Source organism: Dermochelys coriacea, chromosome 20 (genome assembly GCF_009764565.3).
Source record: "Dermochelys coriacea isolate rDerCor1 chromosome 20, rDerCor1.pri.v4, whole genome shotgun sequence".
In the NCBI taxonomy this organism is placed as follows: Eukaryota; Metazoa; Chordata; order Testudines; family Dermochelyidae; genus Dermochelys; species Dermochelys coriacea.
This window is the reverse complement of record NC_050087.2, coordinates 4,478,479-4,498,318: the sequence shown is the minus strand read 5'-3', so window position 1 is coordinate 4,498,318 and position 19,840 is coordinate 4,478,479. Positions and strand designations below refer to the sequence as shown.

General features: G+C 46.6%; 1 protein-coding gene across 8 annotated transcripts in view; it reads right to left on the bottom strand.

Moving 5' to 3' along the window:
• The window catches only part of SLC4A8 (solute carrier family 4 member 8), an 81,069-nt gene extending 62,127 nt beyond the window's left edge, over positions 1-18,942 (bottom strand). For 2 of the 8 annotated variants that reach the window (XM_038378406.1, XM_038378398.1), the window contains exon 1: positions 10,694-10,886. In XM_038378406.1, the coding sequence (XP_038234334.1) occupies positions 10,694-10,807 (114 nt within the window). In that variant the 5' untranslated portion in view covers positions 10,808-10,886. Of the gene's footprint in view, positions 1-4,390; positions 4,499-10,693; positions 10,951-18,799 lie in introns of those variants that run through there. The other 6 variants (XM_038378402.2, XM_038378405.1, XM_038378399.1 and 3 more) reach the window with 6 other exon arrangements.
• Between the last annotated feature and the right edge of the window lie 898 nt (positions 18,943-19,840).

Here is a 19,840-nt window from a genome sequence, read left to right as displayed (position 1 = left end):
GAATGATGAGTTAATTCCACCATGATTTCAACAATTTCCATCCCACCATCAACCTCAGCCTGGACCAGTCAACACAAGAGATCCAATTCCTGGACACTACGGTGCTAATAGAGATGGTCACATAAACACCACCCTATGTCGGAAACCTACTGACCACTATTCCTACCTACATGCCTCCAGCTTTCATCCAGATCACACCACACGATCCATTGTCTACAGCCAAGCTCTCCGACATAACTGCATTTGCTCCAACCCCTCAGACAGAGACAAACACCTACAAGATCTCTATCATGCATTCTTACAATTACAATACCCACCTGCTGAAATGAAGAAACAGATTGACAAAAGAGTAACAGAAGAGTACCCAAAAGTCACCTACTACAGGACAGGCCCAACAAAGAAAATAACAGAACACCACTAGCCATCACCTTCAGCCCCCAACTAAAACCTCTCCAACGCATCATCAAGGATCTACAACCTATCCTGAAGGACGACCCATCACTCTCACAGATCTTGAGAGACAGGCCAGTCCTTGCTTACAGACAGCCCCCCAACCTGAAGCAAATACTTACCAGCAACCACACACCACACAACAGAACCACAAACCTATCCTTGCAACAAAGCCCGTTGCCAACTCTGTCCACATATCTATTCAGGGGACACCATCATAGGGCCTAATCACATCAGCCACACTATCAGAGGCTCATTCACCTGCGCATCTACCAATGTGATATATGCTATCATGTGCCAGCAATGCCCCTCTGCCATGTACATTGGTCAAACTGGACAGTCTCTACGTAAAAGAATAAATGGACACAAATCAGACGTCAAGAATTATAACATTCAAAAACCAGTCGGAGAACACTTCAATCTTTCCAGTCACACGACTACAGACCTGAGAGTGGCTATCCTTCAAAAAAAAAAAAAAAAACCACTTCAAAAACAGACTCCAACGAGAGACTGCTGAATTGGAATTAATTTGCAAACTGGATACAATTAACTTAGGCTTGAATAGAGACTAGGAGAGGATGGGTCATTACATAAAGTAAAACTATTTCCCCATGTTATTTCTCCCCCCACCCCACCCCATACCATTCCTCAGACATTCTTGTTAACTGCTGGAAATGGCCCACCTTGATTATCACCACAAAAGGTTTTGTTCGTGCCCCCCCCCCCCCCCCCCCCCCCCCCCCGGTAATAGCTCATCTTAAGTGATCACTCTCCTTACAGTGTGTATGATAAATCCCATTGTTTCATGTTCTCTGTGTGTATATATACACACATCTCCCCACTGTATTTTCCTCTGAATGCATCCGATGAAGTGAGCTGTAGCTCACGAAAGCTTATGCTCAAATAAATTTGTTAGTCTCTAAGGTGCCACAAGTACTCTTTATTTTTTAGTTGAGAAAATGGAACAGTGATAAAAATATAAATTCTCCAGGGATTCCTCGAGACGCAGTGAGAACTTTCCACTAGCACTAATGCCAGAGTGTCTGTTCACAAGGCACTGCTTGGATTTCTCCGACACCATAGATCGGGCGCTAGGTCTCTGCGATTATTGTTTTAAAATCTAGTACATGAGGAACAGATCAAATGGGAAACCCAGACTTGAGCTTAGCACGAAGCAAGTCAGGAGCTGTCATTCTGAGGCCCCCTAATGCTTATCCCCTAATGCTTATACCCCCTAATGCAGTATAAACAGCCTGATCCTTTTCCAAACTTTGGGCCAGATTCTACCATTAAGGCCCAGAATTGAGTAAGGGGGAGTCCAGCTATTGTGCACCCCCCCCCACCGCATAAGAGGGTTCACCTTTTGCTCAACTCTGCAGCCAACCAGCTGCATCAGATGGCCCCCGGCTCTAACTCCTCCCTGCTCCTTTTAGGGTCTGATCCTACTGCACTACTGAAGTCAAGGGGAGCTTCTCAACTGATTCCAATGGGCACAGATTAGACTCCTGAAAGCGGCCCTAGCATTGAAAAGCCCTTGTGACTGGGAGAATGTAAGCACCCAGTTGGATAAGCAGAGACATTTTATCCATCAGGGCTGTCACTCCTGGCTCCTTTCACCAGCACTTTGGCCCAGATCTGTAACCAATTTCTATGGCAGTTAGGAGCCTAAATACCTTTGAGGGTCTGGTCCTAAAGCCCTATAAAGAGAAAAATTCCAAGAGCTCGAATCTCTGGGAGGTAAATCCCATTTGGAGAAGTTAGCAGCCCTAACAGGAGGCTATTGCCGAAATGCGATTGTCCTTGATTGATCAGGAATATTGACTATCTTGAAGGGGAGAGTCATAGCTAGAGGGGAGAAAGTTACCTAAAGGAATAACTGTCATTGGCAGGGGAGTGTTTTCGTAGCTCCTGCTCTGCTTTGAGAAGTGGTTGCAGCATGTTACAGAAGCGAGAACAGGACTTCTGAATTCTCAAGGGGCAGCAGAGGAAAGCTGTGGCACATGTAACATTTCTCCAGCAGTAACAAAGGGCCTAATCACCTGCTCCCCCAGAGAAAACCCAGGGAATGGCAGAAACCTACACAGTTCTTTCCATAGTCTCCTACTAAGCATGCCCTTAAGGGGGAAGTTTGGTCAGGACTCTACACCTTTTCTAGGTGGCAAAGCCTCTCAACTGCAACAGAAGTTTGTGGACACTGAATCCTATCATATGAGCGTTATGAAGGTGCATAACCCTGACCTGAACCAGGGACTGGATCCAGAAATGTCAGAACCCCCAAATAAATGTACCCCCTTTATTATTCTCAGCGAGCCTCTGCTTTGTAGCAGCTGTCAGATACACATCTATCTAGTACATCTTCTATTCCGGATATTCATATTCAGGATTCTAGCCGCATGAACTAACTTCATACTTTCATTGGTCCTTATTCCTTCAACATTCCCTTTGCTGTACTAAACTGCAGGAGCCCTTTCCTTCTTTCCCTTTTCTATTCTCCTAACACCCACTGCTGTCTATATTCCTTTGAAATGTTCTCAGACATTTTGCTTCCAATGAAACACCTCTCTCTTTCTTCCCCACTCCTGCTGAGAAGCTAAAGCATTTCACTTCCTAAAGTGATAATGAGGTTTGCCACTGGTTTTTTATATTTTATTATTATCATCATTATTCTTTTTAAAATCCCCATCCTTTTAGTGGCAGCCCAAGCATCTAGTACCTGCAGTTTCTCCGATGTCATGGTGGTTTTCAATTCGGCCACAAGGCTGCGAATTTGGTCAATCCCCTTTTGTATTTAATCCAGTGTCCAGATCAGACCTAGGACCAAATTCACCACAGGTATCGCTGTTTGCCCCTAGTTTGCTGCATGCTCCATTCGAGCCACAGGGATAGAGGGCAACTTTACAGCAAACCCTTTTGATTAAAAAAGAAAAAGAAGCCAACTTAAAACTTGATTAGCTCTTAAATACTTCAATCCTAGTCGTTGCACCAATGGGGGGGGGAGGGACAATGGTCACTTAAATACTACTCTAGTTAGTCCACCTGGTAAACCCTAAGAGGCATATGACTCTCCGCTCTGGTGACAAATGGCACAGCATGGCAAACAGCAAGTGGGGGTTGATTCTACTGGCTTCTGAAAATACGCATCACAGCCAGAAAGGTTCTATGCGGTTTTTAAAAGATATTGCACCTGAATCCGAGAGATCTGTGGAATGGATCCATCCCAACTGGCATTTACATGGATGCTATATCCTTCAGAGCAAGCAGGGCCATCGCCACTACAAAATTCAAGAGAGTTTTCTTTCCACTTAGTTTAAAAGCTCTTTGACACATAGGCTTCTTGAACTTGATTCCCATGACAGGAGTTTTTGCGTAGGGTCAGCCTGGAGAAAGGTGTCTGTGGGCTAGTCTTGACTGAAATCAAATGTAAGACTGAAAAATAAAGCTGCAGACTTGTGGACCTACCAAAGAACTCACGTAGCATGCAGGGAAGATGTTGGGGGCATGGCCAGAGCATAAAGCACTCTACCCATCCTGAACTGGTATAGATTAGAGCAATCCCTAGGCTGCTCTAATTATCTGGAGGGACAGATCGGTTCTAAAAACCACGGAGCCATAAATGGCAATATCCACTACTGCATATAGCAGAAACTTTTGGAATAAGTGTTAAAGGCCCCAGCATGCCAAGGGTAAGAGGCACATTCAGCACAGATACATTTAAAGCTAGAGGGGGTCAAAAAAAATTCTGATAGAACAGTTTTCTGTTGGAAAGTGCTGATCTGACAAATCAAAATGTTTTGCATGAATATCTTGATTTTGTCAACATTTTCAACACAAAATTATCAAAATGGAACATTTTGAGAAGGTTGAAGTGGTTGATTTTGATACAGTATCTCCGCTAACCGGTGTGCCAGGCTGCCAGGCCCCACTGGGTTGTTTCACTCACAATAGACACAGTCCATTTCTTTTCCCCATGTGGATCTTTAATCTTTAGAGTCTCAGCATCGCAGACACAGTACAGGCATGCATCAAGAGAAGCCTTCCACCCAACTTTCTCTACCACACCTAGCTCATTCTCTATTCTCCCCACTTACTTCCTGTTCCTGCCAATTATATATCTTCCCTTATTGAGCTAATTACCCCATTAGCCCAAGTATCAACAATCTCCACATAACAGGTTGATTAGCTGCTAACAGAGATGATTGCAGGCATCTAAGTGACTAGGATACTACAAAAAGAAAAGGAGGACTTGTGGCACCTAAGAGCCTAACTAATTTATTTGAGCATAAACTTTCGTGAGCTACAGCTCACTTCATTGGATGCATTCAGTGGAAAATACAGTGGGGAGATTTATATACACAGATAATTCATGTTCTCTGTGTATATAAATCTCCCCACTGTATTTTCCACTGAATGCATCCAATGAAGTGAGCTGTAGCTCACAAAAGCTTATGCTCCAATTAATTTTTTAGTCTCCAAGGTGCCACAAGTCCTCCTTTTCTTTTTGCGGATACAGACTAACACGGCTGCTACTCTGAAACCTAGGATACTACAGCTACCATTCTGTCACATATAGTCAAAGTATTTCATTTTGTACATAATGTTACATATAATATTTCATTTATTGTATATAATATGAGATTGAATTGATAAAGTCAAAATGAAACACTTCACCCTTTATCTAAATGAAACATTCCAAGAAGGTTGTTTCAATACTTCCAAAATGACATTTTTCTAAATTTTCATTTCAAAAGGGAAAATTTGAAATTTCAAATTTTTTTTTGATTCGGGACAAAAAGGAAATTTCTAAATGTCAGAATTTCCCATGGAACAGAAGTTGAGTTTCAACCATCTCTATTTAAAATCTATCCTTTCTTTTCAGATTGCCTGAAGTCAGAAGGGTGATTCCTGCTTCATTGAATTTCCCAGCATGCATTGTGCAGGAGATGCAATAACTTCCACAGAGCCCCAGTGGAATATGAACCTGGCATATACAGGGATAATCCAATCACTTATTTATACTGTGCTCATCTCCTCTCTCTCACAAGTGATAAATTACTTCTTTTTTTAAGCACGGCTAATTAGTTATATGCTACAAATTCACTTCTTGTAATGGGCTGGCTTACTCCTACTCAGGACCAAGATCAACTGCCCAGCTTTAAAGGAAATGCGACACTTAGTGTAAAATGACCTGGTACGTGAAAACGACACCAAGGTCTAATCAATTAAAATCAGGTCATGATTCAGTCTCAGATCCCGGCTGCATTTTTATTATTTAACAGTAAAACCTCAAAAGGAAACAACTGAAGAAACGAAAGAGGCAATCTGCAAGAAGTAATAAAAAGAAAGAAAGTATTATGGTCAACTGTTATGTTTCACGGCATACACACAAAGAAGTTAGATAAAAATATGAAATACTCTTGTTGGAAGGTTGCAACATAACACGACTTTCTTTCTTAGAATTCAGACTGATAACACACAAGAACCCACAAACATAGACCAAGCAGGCTGCTCCACACAAGAGAGACACACAGCTCAACACCTTATTCTAGCTAGAGTCTGCAGAACTGACTCAGACGCATCCATGCTTCCCTGCAGAGCCCCTCACCTTGCAAGCAGGATCAGGAAAGCCCTTACAAATTAAAGTGACAGCTTACAATTCCAGCACAGTTTTCAAATATTCCACACCAACTGTTTCAAATTTAGGAGCCTAAACGTAATCACACAGGGCCCCACAATTAGAGCTAGATTTCCAAAAGAACACAAATCCTGTCTAGACACCTAAATAAAGCTATTCATTATATGAAAAATTCTAATATGACTTTTTGTTCTGATGTGGGATGAAAACAAATTTTGAAATACCAGAATTTCCCATGAGACAGAAATTCTGATATTGGATCAGTTCTCGTATAAACAGAAAGGGCAACAGGCCAGTTTACACTCATTATTCACACTGGGCAAAAAATTCAAGCATCATAAATGCTGAACAATTGCAACACAATGGTTACAATAATTTAATAAATTAAGGCGTGATTACTAGGGCTAGTTGAAAATTTCCCATCTACTTTTTTTTGATGGAACTTTGGGTTTTCAACTAAACAAACAGTTTTGCATAAAATGTCTGCTTTCCTCAAAAAAATTCAGTTTTTCATTGGGACACTGGCCATTTTGACAAGTATCAGGGGTAGCCATTTTAGTCTGTATCCACAAAAACAACAAGGAGTCCGGTGGCACCTTAAAGACTAACAGGTTTATTTGGGCATAAGCTGTCGTGGGTAAAAAGCCCCACTTCTTCAGGTGCATTCAGATGACCATTTTGAAACATTTGGGGGGTTGGGTTGGTTTCAACAACAAGTCATAATTTTCTGCCAAAAGTTCTGATGACACATTTTTTGCTTTGAATCAAACTTTTCAAGGGAAGCGGGGGGAGGGATAACATTTTCCAAACACTTCTAATCATTAGTAAGACCTGGAAATAATTATTTTAATGTAAGTTTTTAATCCTGACTTTAAAGTGAAAAACAGGTTGTGGTGATGCTCAGTTGCATAAAATTTGCAATGAAAGACAGCTGCTGTTTGGAACAATTTCTCTCCCCTACTATAAATACTTTCCGATGAGCTAGATCTTTTAAAAATCAATGCAATCACTCTCACAAAGTGCCTGGAGGTACAATAGGCAATTCTCAGAAAGAATCCTGGCTGATGAAGGGAAATGTTTATGCATTATTCCAGAAACAATAAAGCTGGTCTAAATAGGGACTTTCTCCTGAGTGACCTCAGGCTTTCCCAGATCTGAGAGGAACTCAATAAATCATCCTCTTTATCAATAGGAAGCTAATAAAAGAGGACTGAATCGAAACTGGATGCAAGCAGCATGTGAGGATAAATCCATTAAAGATTGTGAGATGCCCAGATACTACAGTAACGGAGGCTAGATAAGTACGTTCGATTCCTTGATCACTGTCAGTCTGGTTTTAGATCTGGAAATCTAAGTGCTAGGTTCCCAGTCACCTTGGTATAGAGTGCCGGGTGTATGATACAGAGAAGACACTGGCTAGTGATTTATTCTTAGCAACATACCAGGATCAGAGATCCATGCTGATGTTTTTTTAAAGACTTAGCAGCCACCTTGGCTACTACTGGACATAAAGTGAAGTAGATTCTACTGCAAACTCTGGAAGGTGTAGATGGGACTCTGTTTGCTTCCTAGAGAAACCCCAGAGGGCAGCAATGGGTATTTTTTCATCCACCATGAAGGGTCTATTGGCCCAGCATTTCACAATGTTCTATTGTCACTTGTCACTATGCAGTTCACTGACCTCATCTAACCTTGACAATGTCTCACCCATGCTACCCTAGTGTCTTGTTGAGACAGGTATCTGGTTCAGTCCAGATTAAGATGGAGGTGATGTTAATTAAGGGAAGCAACCACAGAATATGGCAGGATTAGGGCCCACTCCCATGACTGAAGGGTGTGGCCATAATTTGCCAAAAAGGGTCATAATCTTGGAGGAGGAGGGTGGACAAGAGAGTCAAGGTGGTCCATTGGACAGTGCACTGGACTGGGAGCCAGGAGATGTGGACTCTGTTCCCAACTCTGCTAACAACCTGCTGTGTGATGTTGGGAAAGTCACCACCTGTTTCCCCTCCCACCATTTGTCTGTCTTGTCTAAGTTCTGCGGGAAAAGGACAGTCTCTTGCTATGTGGATGCACAGTGCTTAGTATAATGGGATTCTGATCTCAGGGCTTCCAGGTGCTATTCTAATACAAACAATAAATAATATTAAGTGACTGCATGCATCAAACTTAGAGGCTGTTAAAAAAAAGTAGTCCTAAAAGTGGATGCACGCTCTCCTGAGCAGACTTTTGAACAGGTTATGACTGGTTATTATATTGAAAGATTTAGCAATCTAATAAAGCTGCAATATTATGATCTTTGCAACAACACAACCTATTCAGAAATCTATTAACCTGCCTCCACTTCCTGACAGATGCAAACAGTTTTTGTCATCCTCCCTTGATCTCCCTTGGATATCTTCAGTTTGTGTAATTCTCTCTCAGGCTGTATGGCTGAGAATTCAGACTCCCTCAGCAGGCATCCAGGACTCGAAGCCTTGATTCTTAGAGCTAAGTAAGTCGGTCTTTGAACAGCAGTCAGCCAGGGAATTTGCTATTATCCAAACAGAATGGATTTTTCTAGCTTTTTGGCTCTGTGCCTGCTGCTTGCACAAGTTTGTCATCCTTCTGATTCCCTAAAATAAACATTTGATGCAGAAATTTCCATAAAAACAGAATATTAAACTTGCCTAACCCTTTGGAAAATACCAGAGTACAGCTGATCCTATTAACTCTTTAAGCAGCTTTATATTGGTTTCATAAGATGCTAGCCAAAATTTTTCACCCAGGAGTGCCTAAGTTAGGCTTCTGAATTCATAGTTGGCCATCTAAATACAAGCAGCCTGATTTTCAAAAGTTCTCAGCACCCACAAATCCAGCCGAAGTCCATGGAGTTTGCTGATGCTCCACACCTCTGAAAATCAGGCCGTCTTTATCTAGGTGCCCACGTATGAATTTAGGAGCCTAATTTCAAGCACTCGGTTTTGAAAACATTACCCGTTCTATCTAGTCATTTGCAACACCCTGCACTAGATACAGAAAAATGCTGAATCTCAACCATTTTCTCTAATCAAATTAAAAATGAGGCTTCTCTCTCAGGCACCGTGTTCCAATGCCTTTGGATGCTCACTGCTGCAGCGTACCTTGTCTGTCTAGTGTAAAGCTGCCAGACAGTTGCTATAATCTTTGGATATCCTTGTTGCACGGTTCAGTTATCATGCTGTGGCAGGCTCAATGGACCACAATGGCTGACTGCTGTTCCCTGTTGGAATGACCTTTTCCAACCTGTGTTGCAAGGCCAGAGTTGCCTTAACAGCTGGCGGGTATGCACAGCTTTTCTTCATCAAACGTCTTCTTTTGCCCAGGAGGCTAGTTACGCTAGCAGCTCTACTGGGACTTTTCTAACAGAATGGACAACACAACGTGTAACCTTAAATTAAACCAAACACTTATGAGGACAAATGAAACTGACTTGAACAACAGCCTGACTTGCTTGTTCACATGGTTAACTTCAGCAATCAACAGACAGAGAAGAAAGCAAAGAAACCATTAGAGAAGAATTAATTGATATTCCAGCTTGGCCATCTGGGGAGGATGGAACCATTTCTCTCGCTTACACAACATCAAAAGCTTTCAGGGAAAAGAGAAAAAAAAAGAGCAGGATCAATCAAATAAGGAAAGAGTTTATCAGGAAATCTCTCCCAACATTAACCAGTGATGTGACGTGTGAATATTGTTATTGAATAAGGATATTATGGTCGTGCTCTGGGGTGAGCCTCAATCCTGATCTGCTAGGCACAATACAGACATAGCAAAGTTTCCTGCTCCAAACAATTTATAAATCTAACAACAGAGGCTATTCTGCCCCACTCAGTAAAACACACGGGAAAGATAAACTAAACTGACAACGTTCCAACTGTCCATTCCCAGAGGCCATCTTCTGTGTTACTGAAAACTTTCAAAAACCTTGAGGAAGGAGCACAATTTTAAGGATTAGAGCACCAAATGAGGAACTCGAGATACCTAATTTCTTTCCTGGCTCTGCCACTGCACTACTGCGGGCAAGTCACTTTACTTACCTGTGCCTCAGTTTCCCATCATCAGTAGTATTGAAAGTGCTTTACAAAGGAGATCAGTATCATTACACTCATTTTACACATGTGGAAACTAAGGCAAGGGAAGGGGAAGTGACTCACCCAGCAGTAGAGTTAGGAACAGAACCCAGGGCTCCTAAGATCCAGTCTATGTCTCCATCCACTAGACCACAAACACTTAATGTACTAACGATGGGTGCTTAGATACTGCAGTGATGCGGGTTGTATAAGAAGCTGTGTAGAAAAGAATTCAGGCAAATTTATTATGTGTTTGTACAGGCGCTGGCACAATGGAGCCCCAATCCTAGTTGGGGGAAATAAAGTAATATAAATAACTCATAATAGAAGAGATATTAATTCAGGTTTTGGTTTAGCCAATATTGAGAAAAGAGAGAGCTTTTCTAAAAAAAAAAAAAAAAAAAAAAAAACCCAATATTTATACAGAATAACAAGAATCCAACTCATTTCAAAGCAGCTGCTAGTGCCAACACCCACTTCTTGGTTGGATACATACTCTTTCCATTTTCTAAAATTGTACCTGCAGTTGAGGCACCGCTGATAAGCCCCCAAGCCAACCCACCAGCCACTGCATCAAACAATATTCCCAACAGCAGCAGGCTTTCAGACCCTTTCCTTCAAGGATGAGTTTCATTTCTCCAAACCAAAGAAGTACAAGATAAACCAGGATCTACCTCCTGCAGGAACCAACCCACTCCCTACAAACCACATCCTCTAACTGAGCTCAGGCTGCCCTTTATAGCTCCCAGCATGCCTAGTTCTGAGTCACATGCTCCCATCACATGACCTCTAGACTCATTCTCTTTATGGGAAATGTAGTCTGCTCAGGGGACCCTGGCCAATAGTGGAGAATAAGGGCATGAGTCACCCAGACTACAGTTCCCATGTGGCACCATAATGGCATTTCCAAATTGAAATTTTGGGGGGTTTCAGATGTTCAGTTTTTCAACTAAAAGTCCATTTTTTCTACAGAAAAAACAAAACTTGAAAAATTGTTTTGTCCAAAACCCGATTTTCCACAAAAAACAGTTTCAATGGAAACATTTCAACTAATCCTCATTTTCACCCATTGTCTTCCTATATGGTTGCACAATACAATGACTCCTGTGTCATTACTCTTATTACTAATTTTGTGTATTCCAATAGTGCCTATGAGCCCACATCATGGACCAGGACACCATTGCGCCAGGTGCTGTACAAAGACAGAGCAAAAAGACAGTCCCTGCCCCATGAGTGTTGCAATCTATCATGTCACTGTGCATCCACATAGCAAGAGACTGTCCTTTTCCTGCAGAACTTAGACAAGACAAACTGTGGGAGGGGAAACAGTGCTGTTGATGCTGCCAGAAGCAGCTGCTAATTAGATTTTATTTTTTTACTGATCACTTTGCCAAATGCAAAGTTATAAAACCACGGCACCACTTTCTTTCTAAGGCCACTACTTAGGATTTACATCTCAGAACTTGGAGGACAAATTCGATGCAAAAACCAAAGATGCATGTGATCCATTTCTGCATTCAGTAGGTTGGATCGGCTGTGCCTTCTCACTGAATGCAAAGGCGCAGATGATACTGGTGGGCCAGGTTGCAGGAAAAAAAATGGACGAGCATGTACAGTATTTGCATATGGTGATCCAGTGTATTCCTGGGGAATCACTCAGTTATCCACAACCCAGTTAAATGCCCAACTAGTGTTTCACCACCTACTTGATCATGGTCATCAGACGTACTAAGAATCAGAAAAAGCTGATTCATGTCTGGGAGCTATGTATTCTCCTCTTTCTCCCGTGTATAATCTGCAACCTTTAGTTAGCATTTCTCAAGAATGCCCAAAGTTAGAGAAGAGGACTGGGAGTCAGGACTCCTGGGACTCAATTTATCAGTTCTGGCTGGCTGCTTTGTTCAAGCCTTCAGGCTGCATGAACCGAGGCCCTGTCTATATTGTGGTTTTGTGTTTGGTTCCTTGCTTGCATGCTCTGGTGTAGCTACAGTTAGTAGAACTCGCCCTAGGAGATAAGGCTCCGGTATGCTGTGACCACTGCCTACCGTAAGCTGACCAATCCTTTCTCATTGTTTCCTTGTACTTCCCTGTCTGTCGGTATCCATCTCTTGATCTCTTCGCTCATATCTACACTGTAATCCCTTTGGGCAGGGAATGTCTTTTGTTCTGTCTTTGTACAGCACCTAGCACAAGGGGGTCCTGGTCCCATGACTCGAACTCCTGGGCACCACAGTAATACAAATAATAATAACAGATACACAGCAACTGCGTAAATCAGTGTTTTCCCCAGTGCAACTTACTGGGGTAAGTTTCAGTCCCATTTGTACTGGTGCAATGCGTTTGTGTTAGGCGTTTACACTGGTGTAATGGCAACAGTGTCAGAGGGCTTATTTTGAATCTCCCAGGAGCTAGAGCCATTAGGCTAGAGGCCTTTAATACTTGAGTCATGGTACACCTGGTATTGAGCGTGTATAGCAAGGATGGAGGGATGCCCACACAGGGGAAAATGACCCTGTGGTTAGGGTATTTGCCTAGAATTTAAGAAGCCTAGGTTCAAGTCCCTACTCTGCTAGAGACCTTTAGCAAATCCTTTAGCCTCTCTGCCCCTCAGTTGCTCATTTGATATATAACAGGCACTTCACTATCTCATAGGAGTGTTGTGAGGATAAATACATTAAATGTTCAAGGTACTACAGCAGAACCTCAGAGTTACAAACACCTTGGGAATGGAGATTGTTCGTAACTTTGAACAAAACGGTCGGGTTGTTCTTTCAAAAGTTTACAACTGAACATTGACTTAACACAGCTTTGAAACTTTACTCTGCAGAAGAAAAATGCTGCTGTCTCTTGATTTTTGTGCTGCATTTGTCTTTCTCTCTCTCTCTCCTCTCTCTCTCTCTCTCTCTCACTTTCGTCTCTGCTGCTGCATGATTGTGTGCTTCCGGTTCTAAACGAGGTGTGTGGTTGACTGGTCAGTTGGTGACTCTGGTGTTCAGAACTCTGAGGTTCTACTGTATGTTATTAGGGTGATGGGGATATATAAGCACCTCAGATACAACTAGCATGTATGTGAACCAGTTGAGTAGGGATGATTACTTTGAGGCCCTGGAAGAAAGGTGCTTTCTACAGCAAGTGCAGAGCATAGTGTAATCCTCATCTGTCCAAATCCGCACTTGTCCAAGCCTCTCTTTCTAATCCATTATCTCTTCTACTCTAGTCGCTTGATTCCTGTTCATTCTCGCTCCCAGGCATCAAGAGCTGGCCAGTGATTTTTCAGCACTCCATTTTTTTCCATCAGACAATGCCGGTTTGTCAAAACCAAAAGGGTGGGTGTGAAAGGGCCAGTTCTGATTAATTTTTTCAGCCTGAAAAAAACCTGTGAAAAAGTAAGTTTCAAAATTGTTCAGACATTTTGTTTCGGCATGTTCCAAATGAAAACATTCCCCGTTTTCTGGGTCGAAATGACCTTTTGTTTTGTGCTGAAATTTAAGCTAATTACAGCCCCCACAAATTGATTCAAAATTGTGGACATTGAAACAAAACTTTTCAAACTGATCCAAATGAAATCTTTTGATGGACCCAAGCAATTTTTTCCCCCCAGATTTTCAGTCCGCAAAAAATTTCAAGATTTCGACCTTCTGTCCTGATGTGAGACAGGCAAATTTTTGCAAACCTTGAAAAATGCTGCACAACTGGAAAGCCATTTTCCACTCATTTCTACTTCAAACTGAGCCAGACTATACAGAGGAGCAAGGAGGCCTAAGGTGACACCCTACTCTGTTTCATGAGCTGCCATCATTGCATGTCACAATACACTGGGCTCGGGAAGAGCAGCTGCCACTGACTGCAATTCACCCTCATGCACAGGTGAATGGGAAGCAGGCAAACTTTGGCTCTCTCCCTTCCAGCGCACTGAGCTGGCAAACAGCGGGAAGTAAACTGCATCAGGAAGAGGGTCACGATTCAGTCCCTTCCTGGGGCACTGCAGCGCCGCATTGCCCATTACTCAGGGCAGACTGCAAAGTACCAGACTTAGCCCATGTTTGGTTCTGTCCAAGCACAATTCAGAGTCCACCACATTATTGTTACTATTAACCAGAACTAATGTGTTCTTTATGCTTTGGCCCATTAATGGCCTTTTTGGAATCCCATGAGTAGATACCTTTTAAAAAGACAGAGGATCAAATTGTTAAGCGTATCATCCTAGGAGCTCTAAACATATCTTGCTAGCCTGTTTGCAAGTTGAACTGGGGCCAGCTGTAAGGTCCTTCTTAGACCTTTCAAGCAAAAATCACATTTCCAGGCAGTGAGGATGTATAATAGACATCCAAGTGAGAAATGATGAGATACAACAAGAGCTGCCAGAATTGGTCACTTTCAGGATCTCTGTATTTATTTTCAACATACGTAGGCCATTATTGATAACAATGAATTCAGCCATTGATGAGACCAAGGGGCATGGAGAGATGTAGGAAAATGAGGTTACAATCCACCAAAAAAAAAAAGACAAACAGTTTGGAACAGTCATTTCCTTATTCTGGCTTTTTTTATTTATTTATTTGGTTATTTTCACTCATCACAGATGTCCTCCCTTGCTAATCTATCTGCCACCTGTTTATTCTGCTAACCCCTGGACTACTTCCCCGCTTTAATGACAATTGATGAAACTAAGGGCTGGATTCTGTGCCTTGTTCGGCGCTTCAGCACAAAGCAAAGACAAAGAGTTGGCTGTCCTTCTGTAGGCAAGAATCTCCAGGTGGTGCAGAACCAGCAAAGGGCACTCAACATCCTCTTTATCCCAGTGCATGAGACATCCCCGGAGGAAAGGGGCCATGGGCAGAGGGGCTCTTTGGGGCAGGGATTGTCTACTACCCTGAGTTAGTACAGCACCTAGCACAATGGAGCCCCTGTTTTCAGACAGCCCTTAGGTGATACTGTAATAAACATGACTTATAATGATCTCTGCACCCCCTGCTCCACAGCTACTGGAAGGGACTGTTGGGCCAGGCAGACCCCAGGATTGGCGAGTGTAAAAGTAGCTTAAAACCGGTCCCTGTCCCCATCCTGTCCTCAGTACCGTTTGCCTGGCCTAGCAAATGGCCTTAGGTTACTTTTCTGATACTCATGGAGAGTTGGGGGAAAACCAGTCACAAGATGTGAAAAATATATAACCAGGACTAAATCCCTAGCTCAGGGAAGGGAAAAGGAAAACATACTCCTTGTTACTGTGTATAGGAGTAAACATCACTTATTATGTGTAACCCAAGCAAATGCAATGGATGAACTGTCCATGCTAAAGTACAAAATATTGCAAGCTGAAGGATGCTTCTCCACCTTTTAAGGGTGAGGCCAGCGGCCTCTTTAGTTTTTGCATTTGTAGGCTTGTATTGTTTGTTCAAAGTTTTCCCTTCTGCTCCTGCTCTGGAACTTTTATCTGCCTTTATCGCCTTTGCAGTGGTAAGTCAGGACTTCGGCTGATGTGTGTTAAGGTGACCAGAGGCTCACAAACACAACGGCTTGCACATTAAAAATTGTCACTTTATTATACATTGGGAGGGATAGAATCACAGATGCGTAGTTCTGGAAGGGACCTCAGGAGGTCATCTCATCCATCCCCCATGCTGAGAAAGGACCAGTAGACTAGACCATCTTTGACCAGTGTTTGTCCACCGGTTCTTAAAAACCTCCAGTGATGGGGATTCTACAACCTCCCTCGAGAACCTGTTCCACCCCTACACTATTCTTACAGTTAGGAAGTTTTTCCTACTTTCCTGAATCCTCCCTCCCTCCCTGTTCTACTCTGGGCAGGACATGGTGAGCGATTGTGTCAGCACAGTTGCGGGACTAAGCAACAGCACCAGGGCTCAGAAGAGCTGGCTTGTATTTGCTGGCTCAGCCACCGTCTGACCTTGACCAGATTAGTTCACCTATCCGTGCTTCTGTTTCCCCTCTTACTGTTTGTCTATTCAGGCTGCAAGTTCTACAGAGCAGGGTCTGTTTCTTACTATGCATCTGTACGTTACCTAGTGATCCGGGGCCTTTGGGTGCTACCTTAACACAAATAAATCAAAAGGATACTGAGTCGTTATTATAAAGCCAACAGCCACTATATTCCCACCCCTCCAATATACATCACTAAAAACCTGATAACTAACAGAAAAATCTTGTGGGTATTAGGTGCCAAACTCCCCTAAGCTGCTTTGAAAATCCCACCTATAATATCGTTAAGATACAAGGGAAAAAACAAGCTTGTTGAAAATCTATGTCTCCCATTCTCTCTTCCTCCATCCTCCCTCACGCATGTGCACACACACACACACACACGGTGCAAGAGAGAAATAAGACAGCAGTAATCTGTCAATCGTTATAGTAAACTGCAATTTCAGGGAATCTGAGTCGTCTGCCTCCCCCCACACACCACTCCCAGCTGACATTGAGCATGCAGCTTGCAATCCTTCCGCCTGTTGTCCATACCGGACTGTTTCTTTGTGTTCTGGAAGCTCATTCGGCATTTGCCCATATGGCTCCCAAAAACTCAGCCACTGTATGTAAAGCCACCTGTTTAGTGAAGCCAGGTGCCAACTGGGGAGAGTGTTTGGATTCCACTCAGCGGCTTCAAAAGGGTGTGGGGGGGATAAATGGGTTCTTCTTATATCTCAGTGTACATCTTACACCCCAAAGGTCAGTGAACCCGGACAGTTCTACACTGCAGGGGCTAGGACTGGGCCCCTCGGATTCCCCTGGGGCATTGTCTGTGCATTGCCCCCACCCCACCCCCAGAGGTAAGTGGGTTTGGATGGTTCTCAGCTCTCTGGGGGGGGAACTGCTCTCCCCTTACCTCTGAGGGGCAGTAGCTATGTAACCCCCCTCCCAAGGTGAGGGCATCTGGACTGCTCTCTGCAGGGGGCAGGAGTAAGGGGAGCAGTGGAATTCAGTCTCCCCTTAACCCCAGGGGCAGTAGCTATGCATATCCTCCCCTTCTCCCCCCCGCCTGCAATGATTGCATGAGGACAGCTCTCTGCAAAGGGAAAGGGGGAATTTAGTCTCCCCTTTCAACCAGGAGCAGTAGCTGCATATCCCGACCCCCCCCCCCCCACTGCAACCCCTCCAAGGTGAGAGCATCTGGACAGCTCTGTGCAGTAGAGAAGGGGTGGGCTGTGGGCAGGGAGGGGAGGGGAGGAGGGATTTGTGGACAGCTCCTGCAGATGGGGCAGGGAGGGGAGGGAGGGATTTGGGTCTCCCCTTATTTCCCAGGGGGAGTAACTCTGTCTATCCCCCTCCTCCAAGGTGAGCCCATCTGGACAGCTCCCTGCAGGCAGGGAGAGGCGAGGAGGAGGCAGGAGGGCTGGAACAATCCGTATAATGGGGGTGCTAAAAGCCATTGAATCAAACTGTAAACCCTGTCTATAGTGGAATCTATTTCAAGCCAAGGGGTGCTGCAGCACCCCCAAGCCTCTAGCTCCAGCACCTATGGGAGGGGTTGGACTCCCCTTACCCCATAGGGGCTGTAGCTATGTACCCCCTTCCACCCCTCAAGATAAGTGCATCTGGACAGTTGTCTGCATAGGGGGGAGGCAGAAAGGGAAGAGGGGAATTTGGTCTCCCCTTTACACTCCCCCCCCCCCGCGCCGCCCCGGGGCAGTTGCTTTGTATATCCCCACCCGCAAGGTGAGCGCACCTGGACAGCTCCCTGAAATGGGGCTGAGCGCCGGGAGGAGAGCGGGGGGATTGGGTCTCCCCTTACCCGCCTCAGCAGTAGCTGCGCACCCCCCCCTGCAAGCCCCCCCACTCCGGAGCCAGACCCCTTCCCTCGCAAGCCCCCCACTCCGGAGCCAGACCCCCACCCCGCAAGCCCCCCACTCCGGAGCCAGACCCCCACCCCGCAAGCTCCCCACTCCGAAGCCAGACCTCCTGCTGCAAGCCCCCCACTCCGGACCCAGACCCCCTCCCTCACAAGCCCCCCATTCTGGAGCCAGACCCTCACCCCGCAAGCCCCCCACTCCGGACCCAGACCCCCACCCCGCAAGCCCCCCACTCCGGAGCCAGACCTCCTCCTGCAAGACCCCCACTCCGGACCCAGACCCCCACCCCACAAGCCCCCCCACTCCAGAGCCAGACCTCCTCCTGCAAGACCCCCACTCCGGACCCAGAAGCCCCCCTCCGCAAGCCCCCCACTCCAGACCCAGACCCCCACCCCGCAAGCCCCCCACTCCAGAGCCAGACCTCCTCCTGCAAGACCCCCACTCTGGACCCAGAACCCCTCCCCCGCAAGCCCCCCACTCCGGAGCCAGACCTCCTCCTGCAAGACCCCCACTCTGGACCCAGAAGCCCCCCTCCGCAAGCCCCCCACTCCAGACCCAGATCCCCTCCCTCGCAAGCCCCCCACTCCGGACCTAGACCCCCACCCGCAAGCCCCCCCACTCCGGACCTAGACCCCCACCCGCAAGCCCCCCACTCCGGAGCAGACCCCCCCGCTCAGCGGCTAGGAAATGGCTCCGCCGCGTGGCAGCAGCCGCAGCTCGCCGGCTCGGCTCGCAGGCTGGGCTCGGCCCCTGGCGCCGGGCTGGGGACCGACCCCCCCCAGCCCCGGCCCGCATTCCCCGCGGCGGCGGCCCCGGCCCGGTACCTGGTAGCTCAGGACCGATGCCGTCCGGCTCGTTGCTCCCCGCGGGCATGGCTGGGGCAGGCGGCTCCGCCGCGCCGAGCTCCGCTGCACCAGCCCCGGCCCGGCCCGGCCCCCACCGCCGGCGAGGCGGGCGGCTCCCCCCAACCCAGCCGCCGCCGGCCGCTGCCCCCCGGCCGGCTCCCCGCGCCCCGGCAGCCAATCCCGGCCCGGCGAGCGGCCACGGGCGGGGGGGCGGTGCGGGGGGGGGAGGGGAGAGGTGGGGTACGGGGGGGAGGCAGGGGGAGCGGAGAGGTGGGAGATGCAAAGGGAGGGGACAGGTGGGGAGTATGGGGGAGGGGGGAGGGGGGGTTCAGGGGAGGGGTACAGGTGAGGGGAGCGCTGGGGGTTGCAGTGGGAGTGCAGAGATGGGGAGGCAGGGGGAGCGGAGAGGGTGGGAGATGCAGGGGGAGGGGGACCAGGTGGGGAGTATGGGGGGAGGGGAGAGGTGTGTGGGTTTGGGTGAGGGGGTACAGGTGAGGGTAGCGCGGGGGTTGCAGTGGGAGTGCAGAGATGGGGAGGCAGGGGGAGCGGAGAGGTGGGAGATGCAGGGGATGGGGACAGGTGGGGAGTATGGGGTAGGGGAGAGGTGGGGGTTCAGGGGAGGGGTACAGGATTAGGGGGAGCGCTGGGGTTGCAGGTGGGAGTGCAGAGATGGGAGGCAGGGGGAGCGGAGAGGTGGGAGATGCAAGGGAGGGGAAGTGGGGAGTATGGGGGAGGGGAGAGGTGGGGGTTCAGGGGAGGGGGTACAGGTGAGGGGGAGCGCTGGGGATGCAGTGGGAGTGCAGAGGATGGGGAGGCAGGGGGAGCGGAGAGGTGGGAGATGCAAGGGGAGGGGACAGGTGGGGAGTATGGGGAGGGGGGAGGTGGGGTTCAGGGGAGGGGACAGGTGAGGGGCGCTGGGGGTTGCAGTGGGTGTGCAGAGATGGGGATGCAGGGGAGAGGCAGGGGGAGCGGAGAGTGGGAGATGCAGGGGAGGGGACAGGTGGGGAGTATGGGGGAGGG